The sequence below is a fragment of the Littorina saxatilis genome, linkage group LG2 (genome assembly GCF_037325665.1).
Source record: "Littorina saxatilis isolate snail1 linkage group LG2, US_GU_Lsax_2.0, whole genome shotgun sequence".
Classification (NCBI taxonomy): Eukaryota; Metazoa; Mollusca; class Gastropoda; order Littorinimorpha; family Littorinidae; genus Littorina; species Littorina saxatilis.
The window spans coordinates 88084407-88099406 of NC_090246.1; the positions used below are offsets into that span (position 1 = coordinate 88084407).

General features: G+C 42.0%; 1 protein-coding gene across 3 annotated transcripts in view; it reads right to left on the minus strand.

The window, feature by feature from the left end:
• The window catches only part of LOC138960057 (calmodulin-like), a 127204-nt gene that overhangs the window by 42564 nt on the left and 69640 nt on the right, over positions 1-15000 (minus strand). For all 3 annotated transcript variants that reach the window (XM_070331776.1, XM_070331775.1, XM_070331777.1), the window contains exon 2: positions 4685-4727. In XM_070331776.1, coding sequence (XP_070187877.1) covers positions 4685-4727 — 43 coding nt within the window. The remainder of the gene's footprint in view (positions 1-4684; positions 4728-15000) is intronic.

The following is a 15000-nucleotide window of genomic DNA, read 5'->3' on the forward strand; positions in this document are numbered from 1 at the left end:
AGTGTGCACGGAAAAGATCATGTAATACATGTCATGTTTGATGGGTTACAGAAACACGAAAATACCCAGCATCTTCCTCCGAAAGTAGCGTATGGCTGCCTAAATGGCGGGGTAAAAACGGTCATACATGTAGAAATCCACTCCTTCAAAAAGACGAGTGCACGTGGGAGTTTCAGCCCACGAACGCAGAAGAAGAAGTATAGATATTTCTAAACCTGACACGTGAAACGGGTAGCTTAATGTAGTAATGTAACATGTAAGCAACATTTCTGCTACTTGAAATAACATAAAGGATATGGATAAGGACAAGATTTAATATAGTCCTGTGAGGTTACCCTCATGGAAACTCGGGCTGCTTATACTGTATAGCGAGCTGCCATACAGTATACGGCGCTATGCCTGTCTGTCTGTCTGTCTCTCTTTCTCTCTCTATCTTTCTATATCTGCCTGTCTCTCTTTATCTCTTTGAATTTCTGTCTGTCTGTGTCTGTCGCCAACCCCCCCCCCCCTACCCCCCCCCCCCCCATCTCTCTCTCTGTATGTCCGTCGCCCCCCCCCCTCTCTCTCCCTCCCTCCCTCGCTCTTTCTCTCTCTCCGTACTTTTGTCTCTGCTCCTTTCTCTCTCTCTCTCTCTCTCTCCCCCTCCAGGGGGCCCGCTCTAATTTGAAGATGGCCGTGCACATACTTCACTTAATTGACTGAATTCACCGTCGAAGGTGAATGTTCACACGTCTCAGTAATCAATACACTATGTACACTCAAGCTGCATCGAATTTTCAGCAAAATGTAAAATTGAAGATCATTGTGCCCGCAAGCGTATGTCTTATTCACACGTATTTCTCGTGCGGTAAAAAAAATAGAAATATTTTGTGTATAGCCAACTGCCATTCGATTCGAACTGCAATCTTTCAAAGAGGCAGGTTAATTTGCTAAACAAATAAAATAAATAAAGAACATAGTCGAGATCTATATAATCAATGTTGCGTACATAAAGTTCGAAAACAAAATATTTCTTTCAGTCATCGTTTCTGTCTGTCTGTCTTTCTTTCTGCCTGCCTGTGTATCTATCTGTCTGTCTGTCTGTCTCTCTAGCTCTCTGTCTGTCTGTCTCTCTAGCTCTCTGTCTGTTTGTCTCTTCGTGTCTCTCTGTCTGTCTAACTCTTCATGTGTGTGTGTGTGTGTGTGTGTGTGTGTGTGTGTGTGTGTGTGTCTGTCTGTCTGTCTGTCTGTCTGTCTGCCTGTCTGTCTGTCTGTCTCTCTCTCTCTCTCTCTCTCTCTCGATTCATCTACTTTCTTTTCACTTTTTTTTTCTTCTCTAAAAGTACTTTGTTCCATGTTGATGAAGACAAGCTTACTCAAATTAGGCAAATGTTTCAACGACTTGTACAAGGAAGGAATAACCTCACTCCATCCTTCCCCCATCTTTTTTTTTAATGTTTTTATTTTTTTTTAATTTTGTTTAGTGATTACGACATAATTTATTTCTGTCGTACATAATTTGTCTTAGCTCCCACAGGTTTTAGTTCAAAATCCCAGAAACTGTTAGTGTTATATGAAAATATGTACGAGACCCTCTCACTCAGCTTGGTCCTTTCATGGACGACAGGAAGTGAAAATTTCGGACATTCAGGGGTCCGGTAGCTCAGTTGGTAGAGCACTAGACTTGTGATCGGAAGGTCGAAGGTTCGAATTCGGGCCGGGACGGACACGGGTAAACTTTGTGTGCAGACCCAGAGACGGAAGCCATGTCCCACCCCCGTGTCACCACAATGGCACGTAAAAGACCTTGGTCATTCTGCCATAACTGCATGTGACTGAATACACCTAAACACGCAGACACCTGAGTAGCGCGACTCCGTTGCTGCTAGCTTTCCACAGGGAGGAAGCGACCCACATTTCTCAGCGATGGGACAATAAGAAAATGAAGGGACAAAAATGAAAATGAGAAAATGTTTAAGCCTGGACGGCGAGTCAAATCCGCTACACAGGAAGGACTGTGCCGGTGTAACACGAAATTTTTACTCCACGAAAAATGTACTCCGGAGTAAATATTTCGTACGAAATTCTTACTCCGAGTACACTTTTCGTACGAGAAAAGAACTCCCCAAGGCACGAAAAAATTACTCCCTCCACGAAATTTTTACTCCCCATTTTTTTTACTTCCAGTAAAAATCTCGTACGCAAAAATGGGATGCGGGCGAAGGGATAAATGCCAAGAAGTGATCTTGCGCACACGAATGTCGCGCTACCCTCCTTCCACCCCTTCCACCACCAAGACTAACAGGGGACAAGGGAGTAAACATTTTGTACACCTGGCATGGGAAGTTAAATTGCTTGTGTTGGGGTGAAGTAATTTATTCGTTATTTATTCGTCAGGGGAGTAACATTTTTGTACGAAATGTTTACTCGGAACTCACCTGTCTTGGGGAGTAATTTTCTCGTGTAATGGGGGAGTGCTTTTTTCGTAAAGGGAGTAACTTTTTCGTACGAAATGTTTACTCCGGAGTAAAAATCTCGTGGGAGTAATTTTCTCGTGTTACACCGGAGTGCCTACCGCCCCGAAACCCGACTCCTTTTCTTTTGAAAACCTGGAAGCCCGACTCCTTCTCTCTTGTAAACTTGTCTTCCCGAATTGTCCAGCGGTGGGACAATAAAGTAATGAAAATGAAAATGAAATGAAAAATGTTTGGAGCCTGACCACAAATGCTTGCCGTACGTACCACTCGCCTGTCTGGCCCTTCTGTCACAAACGTTTCTTTTCACCAGCAGACCTGAGAACCCCTGTTTTGTACTTGGACTATTCTCAAACAAACTTGGCGTATTTTCAGAAAAAATGAGTGTACTCCACACAACATTTGAACATCGATGATTCAAACATGCTTCGCACACGTCCGTCCGTTGCACCGTTAATTAAGTTTACCTATACATTTAAACACATGCTTCGTTCAATGTTTAATGACAAAAGCTGTAATCATTGATCAAAAGCCGAGTTATACAGTTATCTTTAATCATTAAAGTAAACAGTGCCCCAGTAAAATACACAGGAATGACAGGAATGCTCTTGTGAAGAAAAGTAGTCTAGGAATATTTCTCGTCGTATTTGTTTTTCAACTAAACGTTTGTTTGTTTGTTTGTTTATTTGGTGTTTAACGTCGTTTTCAACCACGAAGGTTATATCGCGACGTCAACTAAACGTACTGATCGTATTTTAGACAGAAAGGCGTACACAATACGGCGAAATGTGACCCTCCACCACGAAATGAGTCGCATGACTGTCACTTTGCGCGGTTCTGCGCTATGCTTGATATAAGTCCGGAGAGTGTCTGGTAACAGTGTGAGGGTCACCTTAGTCACAGGCTTATAACTCAAACATTTTTCGCTTTTTTCTAAAACGGTTTTCACCACTGGATAGAGCATAAAAACTCTTTAGGAAAATGTACAAAATATGAAAATCATGCAAAGGTGACATGCGACTCATTCCGTGGTGGAGGGTCACAAATCGTACGGGTTCCCAGGTCTGCACTAGCCTCTGTCCACACACAAGGATAATAATGCATACTATTTATATAGTGCATGTATCCAGAGTTGAACCCTGCTTAAAGCGCTGCACGATCAAAATACTACGACAACCTAACATTAGTTAACGTGCAATCACACACATATCCATGAATAACACATTGCTCTATAAAATATTATCACTGACAATCAGCCTAATTACTACAATGTGAAGTCTACATCTTTGATATTCATGGCTACATCTTTGATGAAGCTACCAGTGAGAGCCCTCTGACTAACCCACTAACTACTGAGTTCAGAAATAGGCCAAAGATTGCTTAACCTACGTGCGTCCATGTCATGTATCATGTGCTCAAGCAGTCTGGGCCATTATGACTAACCAGAAGAAGCCGCATGCATTAGTGCTAATGAGCAACCTGTGTGAGATTGACTAAGATTGCGGAGGCGGAGGGGGGGTGGCAGAGAAAGGGAAGGGGCGGAGAGAGGGAGACACACACACACAGACTTAAAGAGAGAGAGAGAGAGAGAGAGAGAGAGAGAGGGAGAGAGAGAGAGAGAGAGAGAGAGAGAGAGAGAGAGAGACAGACACACAGACAGAGAGAGACAGACAGAGAGAGTTTGAAGGGGGGAGAGACAGAGAGAGTTTGAGGGAGGGGGGAAAGACAGACAGAGAGAGATTTACTTATAGAGGTAACCAAGCCCTGAAAGTCCACGAACCCTCAAAGAACTAGCATCAACATTGAAGAATGTTTTATTATTTTAATTTTATTTTACGCCCTCAGTATCCCGTGTGACCTTGAAATGTGTCGAGGGTCAACAAATTGAGCAATATCTGATGGTAATCAAACTTTATTTATATAGAGTTTCAGAGCTGTAGCTTCTGAAAAGTTGGAGAAAATAATAACTGTCCATTCTATTACTCGAACTCGAACCCGTTGCTACCTTGAAATCTATCTGATGAGGCTCAACCAGACTTAGTTCATGTAATCAGGTCCTTACACACCGGAAGTGTGTAAAGTTTCAAAGCTCCAACTTCAAAAGCATCTGATAAAACATCAACTCTAAGAATGTTGCTCACCTACAGACGGCCGTCCATACAGCCGGACGCCGCTCATTACTAAGACTCATCGACAACTAAAGTGAGCCAATGGAATAAAAGCCAACTCACCAGCAACTTGCTCGTCTGTTAACGTTGTCACTTGCTCGTGGTTCTGCAAAAAAAGACAGAAAAAAGAACAGAGGTTGAAAGAATCAATATTAGTTAGCGCCCTTTGTTCTGATTACATCCCTTCACGCACTCTTTTGCTACAGAAAACAGAAAAAGGAAGAAGAAGTTTCACACAATTGATGGTAAAAACGCCTGCGTGGCTGGGTCAAATGGCGTCACGGGAAAGCCAAATGGCTGATCTGGGTTGAGCTGAAATGGACGAGGATTGATGAGTTTGGGAATGGAGCCGGTCACACCACGTCTTTTATGGCCATTGAACGAGGAGACTTCCTTTCTTTCCCCCAAGTACATTCCGTGCCGTTTCTTTAAGAAATGTGTGTATGTTTGTGGGGGGGGGTGGGGGAGGGTGGGGGTAGTTTAGTGTGTGTGTGTGTGTGTGTGTGTGTGTGTGTTAGTGTGTTAGTGTGTTAGTGTGTGTGTGTGTGTTTGCGTGTGTGCGTGTGTGTGTGTGAGGGGTATGTGTGCTTGCGTGCGTGCGCGCGTGTGTGCGTATATGTATATATGCGTGTGTGCGAATGCGCGTGTGTATGCATAAAAGAGTGAAACCTGACATTACTTAATATATCAGCGCATGAACTAGATCGCCCTGATTCAGGCACTGCACTGGCACCATTCAGCTGACTGCGTTGTTGCACAAGAGCTCTTATACCGAGTTCCATTAGCATCAGTTACATTTCAGTTCGCGTGCGTGCGTCCCTGCGTGCGTGCGTCCCTGCGTGCGTATGTGAGTGTGTGCGTGCTCGCGTATGGAAAGCCGTTTGGCTCATAACCATTACACGCGTAATAAAAAATAAATACACGCGTAATAAATGATTAATACGCGTGTAATAAATGATTAATGCGCGTGTAATAATCATTTTTTACGCGTGTAAGAAATGATTAAATACGCGTGTAATAACTATTTCATGCGCGTGTAAGAAATGATTAAATACGCGTGTAATAAATATTTCATGCACGTGTAAGAAATGATTAAATACACATGCAGGAAATAGTTTATACGCGTGTAAGAAATGATTAAATGCACGTGGAATAAAAATGTCATACACGTGTACGAAATGATTAAATACACGCGTAATAAATATTTCATGCGCGTGTAAGAAATATTTAATACACGCGTAATAAATATTTTATGCGCGTGTAAGAAATAATTAATACACGCGTAATAATCATTTCATGCGCGTGTAAAAAATATTTAATACACGCGTAATAAATATTTCATGCGCGTGTAAGAAATAATTAATACACGCGTAATAATCATTTCTTACACGCGTATGAAATATTTATTACACGTGTATTTAATCATTATGCTATTCCATAGCATAAGAAAAAAGATAAATTACACGCGCATTAATCATTTATTACACGCGTATTAATCATTTATTACGCGTGTATTTATTTTTTATTACGCGTGTAATGGTTATGAGCCAAACGGCTTTCCATACTCGCGTGCGTACATGTCTGCAGGAAGCTCACAAAGGTGGACATAGTTAACCGGTTCATAAACTCGAATGCCCTGATTGGGGCACTGATCTAGCATAATTAGAGCAACATTGTTCGAGGACACATGCAACCGTCTTCACTCACGTCGGTCCCTAATTGCCACTAAGCAACTTTTATTCACATCACACATGACAGGCACTAACTGCCACATAATCATACAACAAGAAACGTTTGTTGGGTTGTCAGTCACAATTAACTTTCTTCTGTGTGTATTCAACAACAACAACAACAACAACAACAACAACAACAACAACAACAACAACAACAACAACAACAACAACAACAACAACAACAACAACAACAACAACACCTGAGACGCTAACCGTGAGGTCGGTGTTCACAATCTTTGCGGAGGCACACAGAAGAAGAAGAAGGGCAGAAGCAACAAGGACTACACATAACAACAACAAGAACCCGCAAGGAACGAAAACGGAGCAGGACACAAGAGGTGTAGGGTGAAATCAGGAGGACATGACGATGGTTTGTCTGGGAGTAACTGCATACACACAGATTGCCCTGGACAGCTTCTACATTCTACAGCTCTACTCTTTTTCTTCTGCGTTCATGGGCTGAAACTCCCACGTACCCTCGTGTGTTTGCACGAGTGGATATGTACGTGAATGCTCGTTTTTATCCCGCCATTTAGGCAGCCATACGCCGCTTTCGGAGGAGATTGTACAGCTCGATCATTGCACCGACCAAAATACGAGACGACTGCACTCCATTACCCCCTCAATCTTCCTTCACTTCTCAATACTCTCGCCACTCCACCCTCACATCGAAAACTGTATCCCCGTTTATTACCATTTTAGTGAACCATATCACTAGCCGACCAATCAGGGCTGATTGTAGGTAACCCTCCAAATGTTATAACGGTCAGGCAGGGACCCTTTTTATTTATCACTCTAAAATTAAGAAAGACAAACTAAAACTTCGAACTTAAAACTTCAGGTTGACTTATTCTAAGGAGTGACAATTTTTATTTTTAACAATAAAACCCATTACCATGCTAAATACCGAAAAGCCATCTTTGTCGGCGGGGGTGGGAATACAGGCACCACCCACCTTCTGAAAATGACATGTGCTCGGCTCGCTTGAAACTTACATGGTAAAAGTTCTGAGGAATGACTCAAAATAAAATTGTACGACTCAGTTTACTTCAAATGCAGTTTTAAATTATCTCCTTACTGTTTTATGTTGATAATGAATCTGACCATATCTAGTAGACTAGACAAAGCAAAGCAAAAGGGTTGTTGAACCTGATGTGAGAGTGTTGCGTGAGAACCTGTCAGCTGTTAATATTCATGATGTCAAGTGTGTGATTGGCTGCATGAGGTCATGTGCATAAGGTCACACCAGCCTCGGTTCAATCCCGTCCCCGTTGGCTGTTCTGTCTGGTAGAGTTGCGTAGTCAGTTCGAATTTTATTTTGGTCGAAATAAAGTTCATGGTAAAAAACCCGTTATTTCTAATATGTTGACTGTTAGCAAATGATAACTAAACAGACATGTCTCGTAAAATATATCCGAATTCGCCTGCCTAATTTCCTCAACATGTCTGTTATCACTGATTTGATAACAGTCAGCATATTAGAAATAACTAATAACAACCCCAAACAATCCAGTGTCTGTGTGTGTGTTAGAGAGAGAGAGAGAGAGAGAGAGAGAGAGAGAGAGAGAGAGAGAGAGAGAGAGAGAGAGAGAGAGAGAGAGAGAGAGAGAGGGATAGAAAGAAAGAGAAAGAGAGAGGGATAGAAAGAGAGGGATAGAAAGAGAGGGATAGAAAGAGAGGGATAGAAAGAAAGAGAAAGAGAGAGGGATAGAAAGAGAGAGAAAGAGAGAGAGAAAGAGAGAGAGAAACATAGAGAGAGAGAGAAACAGAGAAAGAGAGAGAAAGAGAGAGAGAGAGAAAGAGAGAGAGAAAGAGAGAGATAAACGGAGAAAGAGAGAGACAGAGAGAGAGAGAATCAGAATCAGAGTCAGAGCCTCCCCCTCTCACGCAACGCCCCCCCCCTCCCCATTTCCGTGGGCCTTCCAGAGCACTAAGTCCACCACCATCCGACCTCCCCCCTCCCCTTACTACCCATGCTTCCTGTGGATCGCCCCCAGGGTCGACGTTGACAGCAGATCGAATGGTAAGTGTAGTGATGACAGGTCGGAGCATCACTTACAGCAAACATAACTTTGCCGCTAGGGGGCGTATTCCCTGACTGATTGCCATGTCAACCGAGGGTCACGTGATGCAGCAACTGTCTTGGTTTTCCTTTCTTGTAGACTCGGGAGTAATGGTGGTCGGAAGAGTTTTGTGAAAGAGCGAATCAGAAAGAAATAATGAAAGAAAGAAAGAACATGATGCGAGAAAAAACACGCGTGACAGAATGACAGGATCAAAATAAACCACTTGCATTCACAAGGGGGGAGGGGGGGGGAGTGTGTAACACGAACCTTTGGGATTTCTGGGCAGAAAAAGACTGCTTGGCATTCACGTTTTTCGTACAATTGCGTTTCCAATGAAAGAAAGAAAGAAGAAAACTTCGAAAGATAAAACGGTTGACAGAGTGGAAAAATCAAAACACCTCGGAATCGCGTGAGGAGGTTTAGCCCTAATACTCCGTCACGGCGGAGGGCTGACCGTGCAACCAAAAGCGGACTCCACCAAATGGGTATTTTTTGAAAGCTTGGGGCCTGCCGAACATAAAAATCGATGTTAACAAGACTATTCAAGGGCGCACTTTCTCTTCTCAGTCAAAGTTCAACTATACCCTGAAGAGTGATGCACAAGCATTTCAGACGCTTGCCTCTGAAAAAAGAAGTTCTCAGCCAAATTACGAACTCAAACTGGTACGTTTTACATATAAATGTGTTAGTTGGTATCTTTTGATTATCACAAAACAATTTGCGACTGCTTTGGCCGAGGAGGGAACATACCATTACGTCCCAGTACCATTACGTCCCAGTACCATTACGTCCCAGTACCATTACGTCCCAGTACCATTGCGTCCCAGTACCATTGCGTCCCAATACCATTGGGTCCCAGTACCATTGCGTCCCAGTACCATTACGTCCCAATACAATTACGTGCCATTGCGTCCCCGTACCATTAGGTCCCAATACTAGTGAATTTAATTTCTGAGATGTTACTGTAGCAGTGTAGCGACACGTTTTGTAATAAAAGTGCGTTTTGTAATAAATTTATTACAAATCGTGTTCGGATTACACAATTTGTATTACAAAACGCGTTCAACACGATTTGTAATAAAAATGGTGTCGGTACATAGCAGTATTTCACAAATAAAAATAAAATAAAAAGATGTGTACCGGTTAGTCGAGATGAGGTGAAGTGGAAAAAAATAAAAATAAATAAATAAATGTTTGTTCATGGGAGAAAAAAATCCTTCACGATATAGGCCTAATCAGAAACTGTAAAAGATAGTGCATGTCAATTTGTTTGTTTTGAGGCGCTCCTTGCTTTCCTTACAGGTTTTCTGAGGTAACCATGTTCTTTCTTTTAAAATGAACTGAAGCACGCTAACCTAAACCGAAGTGTAAAATTAATATATGCTTTAGCGGTGCTCGACACAAAGAAAAATACCGAAACAGTACAGTACACCGCTTTGTATTCCACTGTATGTAACCGAGCATGACATGACTGTAGGCTTATTTACTGAGTAGACGATGTTTAAACCCGTTTCTGAGAAAAGCTAGACTGACTGCCCAGTCATCGAACCTTCAGCACACAGACACCGAGACACACAGATAACGAAACCCATACACGCACAAATGTAGACACAGACACCTACATACACACGGACATAACACACACACACACACACACACACACACACACACACACACACACACACACACACACACACACGCGCGCGCGCAAGAATATACATACATGCACAATCAGTGACGTAGACTAGTTCTACATGGGACGATGTTTCAATAACAAATCATTTCATTTTTCTTCATGTTTAATGACTGAACAAACACAACCGTATCTTTAAAAATCAACAACTGCATATTCTGGTAAAATCCTGGTTCGTATGTACATGTTTAACATTTAACATATTACTCTGCAACCCTCCTGCGATCAAAATTCCTTTTGGATTCATAAATCGAAGACACTTGAATTAAATATTATTGGGCGGGAAACTGTTATGTTACTTTACATAAACAGGTACTGTGAGTAACACACGCCTAAAAAAAATTAAAAAAAGGAACATTATAGAGGCCTTCAACTAGCTGTTCTTCTTTTCTTCTCCACGATCATCATCATTATCATCATCTCGTCGTCGTCATCATCATCATCATCAACAACAACAACCAACAACAACATTAACATTTTTTTTTTTACAAAACACAATAGAAAAGAAAAAAAAATAAATGTGTCAAGTAAGTGCATATACAGGCTTCAACATTATTGCTACGTGAATTTATGCAATCTTGAAGCTTGAAATTACTCGGATAATATAGGCCTAAGGTAAGATACTCCGTACTTATAAAATCCACTGTTCATTTTCATCCTTTCGCTGACCTACTCTGTCGTACAATATCTATGACACACACACACACACACACACACACACACACATACATACACACACACACACACACACACACACACACACACACACACACACACACACACACTGCCCAATTGTGTTGGGACGTAATGGTACGGGGACGTAATGGGATTCCTTTATGGGACGTATCGAGATGCAATTTTCTTGGGACCTATCGACACGCAATTTTGTTGGGACGCAATGGTACGGGACGCAATGGCACTGGGACCCAATGGTATTGGGACCCAATGGGATTGCTTAATGGGACGCAATGAGACGGCATTTTTTTGGGACGCAATGGTACTGGGACACAATGGTACTGGGACGTATTGGCATGACCCCGCCGAGGATGCTGGTGAAAGTATCATTATTATAAACCCTACCCTAAATCCAAGAAAGACGTCGTCCAAAATGAAGGTAAGTTTTGATTACAAATAAATTCACACAAGACTAGTATTGTTGTTTGGCTTCAATGGATATGTTTTCGTCAAGTATGATGTATTCACATAATATCTGTAAAATATGAATGGATTTGAACCATATACTATGTCACTATGACCTTCCAATCTTCCTAACCCCCAGCCCAGTAAAGCGTGCGAGACGTTTCCTGAAAAATAATGTCGCTTTGTGGTGCGAGTTCAGTGTGACATGATTAGTTTCCAGAACCCCATTTCTGACTTTCGAAGTTTATTTACATACATTTAGCAATGCACGAGCAAAATATGACAACTTAATGGTGCCTTTTGGTTTAATGCTATGGTAAAAATGCTAGTGATAGTGTTTACAGCTTGAAACAAAACATAACAGAGGGGAGTAGTCTTCCTCAATCTGGTTCAGAGCATAATGTATTTCTATTTTCAGAGTTAGCATTAGTTCTGATAAGAGCTAGAGCCAATATAATGATGCTGAATATTTGAAAAATGAACTTTGTGACTCATCTGAGTACTGTAGCAGGAGAGCCTTCGTGATCGTCAGCGTAAGGCTTGCTGTCTTCAAGGCAATTCCTAGATGAACAACTTAACACTGCGTTCGATTATTCGCCCGTTTCTTAAGCTAGAGCTTTGAAACTTTACACGCGTCTAGGGCTACATGAACGCTTTACAATACGTAAAATATAGTTGAGTCTCGCGTTATTTAAAGGTCACAACAAGGTCATTACCAGGCAAAAACGAGGGAAAACCGAGGGAAAGTACCATTTTCTGCAACTGTTTGCAAGAAAAAGCTTTCAAATTCAATTATTTTTTGGGGGGATTAACGCATCTCTAGACATGACAATCATCCGATTATCAGACATCAATTGTGGAGGTCACGACAAGGTCATTACCGGGTAAAAACGAGGGAAAACCGAGGGAAAATACCATTTTCGGCAACTTGTGTGTAAGTAAAAGCTTTCAAACTCCATCTTATTCTGGTATTGGCGCATCTCTAGGCATGACAATCATCTGATTAAAAGTAAATGTTACATTTTCTGTGACACAGATTAATGTACAGTTAAACATACAGGTACCAAGAATGATATATAATGCTATTGTTTATTGATTAAAAGGGCACGCTTTAAGCGTTTTCCCAAACGAAAAAAAAGTCGCGTAAGGCGAAATTACTACATTTAGTCAAGCTGTGGAACTCACAGAATGAAACTGAACGTAGTCCGCCGCTAGTGCAAAAGGCAGTGAAAGTGGCGAGCCTGTTTGGCGCGGTAGCGATTGCGCTGTGCTTCATAGCACGCTTTACTGTACCTCTCTTCGTTTTAACTTTCTGAGCGTGTTTTTAATCCAAACATATCATATCTATATGTATTTGGAATCAGGAACCGAGAAGGAATAAGATGAAATAGTTTTTAAAACGATTTCGGAAATTTAATTTTGATCATAATTTTTATATTTTTAATTTTCAGAGCTTGTTTTTAATACAAATATAACATATGTATATGTTTTTGGAATCAGAAAATGACGAAGAATAAGATGAAATTGTTTTTGGATCGTTTAATAAAACAATAATTTTAATTACAAGTTTCCGATTTTTAATGACCAAACTCACTCATTAGTTTTTAAGCCACCAAGCTGAAATGCAATACCAAACCCCGGGCTTCGTCGAAGATTGCTTTGCCAAAATTTCAATCAATTTGATTGAAAAGTGAGGGTGTGACAGTGCCGCCTCAACTTTTACAAAAGGCCGGATATGACGTCATCAAAGGTATTTATCGAAAAAATGAAAAAAATATCCGGGGATATCATACCCAGAAACTCTCGTGTCAAATTTCATAAAGATCTACCCAGTAGTTTAGTCTGAATCGCTCTACACACACACACACGCACAGACAGACACACACACACACATACACCACGACCCTCGTCTCGATTCCCCCCTCTATGTTAAAACATTTAGTCAAAACTTGACTAAATGTAAAAAGGAACATTATCGACGCTCTCCTCTCTGTACGAAACCATTACAGACACATGCATTCTCTCTGGTGTAGGCGATCACGTTGCTCACCACAGATCGCAGCACGCTTTGACACGGAAAAAGAGCATCTTTCAACGTAAGCACCGGTGTAACACGAAATATTTACTCCACGAAAAATTGACTCTGGAGTCAAAATGTTCTTACAAAATGTTTACTCCGAGTACACCTGTCGTACGAGAAAAGAACTCCCAGAGAAACGAACAAATTACTCCCTCCACGAAATTTTTACTCCCCAAATTTGTACTTCCAGTAACAAATCTCGTACGCGAAAATGGGATGCGGGCGAAGGGATGATGCCAATACGTGATCTCGCGCAAACGAATGTCGCGCTACCCTCCCTCCACCCCTTCCACACCATGACTAACAGGGGACAAGGGAGTAATAACAGTTGCGTACACCTGGCGTGGGCAGTAAATTGCTCGTGTTAGGGTGGAGTAATTTATTCGTAATTTATTCGTCAGAGGAGTAACATTTTCGTGCGAAATGTTAACTCGGAACACACCTGTCGTGGGGACTAATTTTCTCGTGTTATAGTGGAATAATTGTTTCGTAAAGGGAGTAACGTTTTCGTACGAAAGTTTTACTCCGGAGCAAAAATCTCGTGGGAGTAATGTTCTCGTGTTGCACAGAGTTGTTTCCGGAAGAGATTGCGAATTGTTTTTTGTTTGTTTGTTTGCTTAACGCCCAGCCGACCACGAAGGGCCATATCAGGGCGGTGCTGCTTTGACATATAACGTGCGCCACACACAAGACAGAAAACGCAGCACAGGCTTCATGTCTCACCCAGTCACATTATTCTGACACCGGACCAACCAGTCCAAGCACTAACCCCATAATGCCAGACGCCAGGCGGAGCAGCCACTAGATTGCCAATTTTAAAGTCTTAGGTATGACCCGGCCGGGGTTCGAACCCACGACCTCCCGATCACGGGGCGGACGCCTTACCACTAGGCCAACCGTGCCGGTTGCGAATTGCTGTTGCTGAGTTCATTTTGAAGATTGAAATAGGTGTCACTTACGGAAAAAATATCGTAATTGAGGAACTCTTCACATGAAGTTGCCAGGGTGTGGATCTGTGGCGTTTGTGAAAGACAATGTTTTTCTTTTATTATCAAATGTTAAAGTCTATTTCAGAAAGAGGAACAAACACAAGACGTAACAAAACCGCTTGTTGAAAATACGTTTACCAAGTATATTTGTTGGTTCTGACAAACAGCTGGTAAGTGCTTGTGTGTGTGTGTGTGTGTTTGTGTGTGTGTATGTGTGTGTGTGTGTGTGTGTGTGTGTGAGTGTGTCTGTGTGTGTGTTTGTGCGTGTGCGTGTGTGTGTTTGAATGTGTGGGTGCGTGCGTGCGTGCGTGCGTGCGTGTGTGTGAGTGTGTGTGTGTGCAAGCGCGCGCGCCTTATTCGTTACACGGGAAGCAAGATATCTAAAACAAACAAGCCCTTGCACATTCAGGCTTTTCAAAACGTCCCCCGGTAACTGACTCAACTAACGTCAAAACAAAACAAAACCCTACAAAATTCCCAGACATAGAGACCAAAACCATTAGCCAAGAACATTCGAGTGACACTGAGATCCATTCTGTATTATTAATTTCTGTGGAACTGCCCAGGGCTCTGGCTCCAAATAAACAAGACTCCCGATCAAACATGACCCTCTTTTCCGGTCATTCCAGCAGTCAGACAAATCGCTCCCTTGTTGCTGCCGGGGGCTAAGCTCTCTTT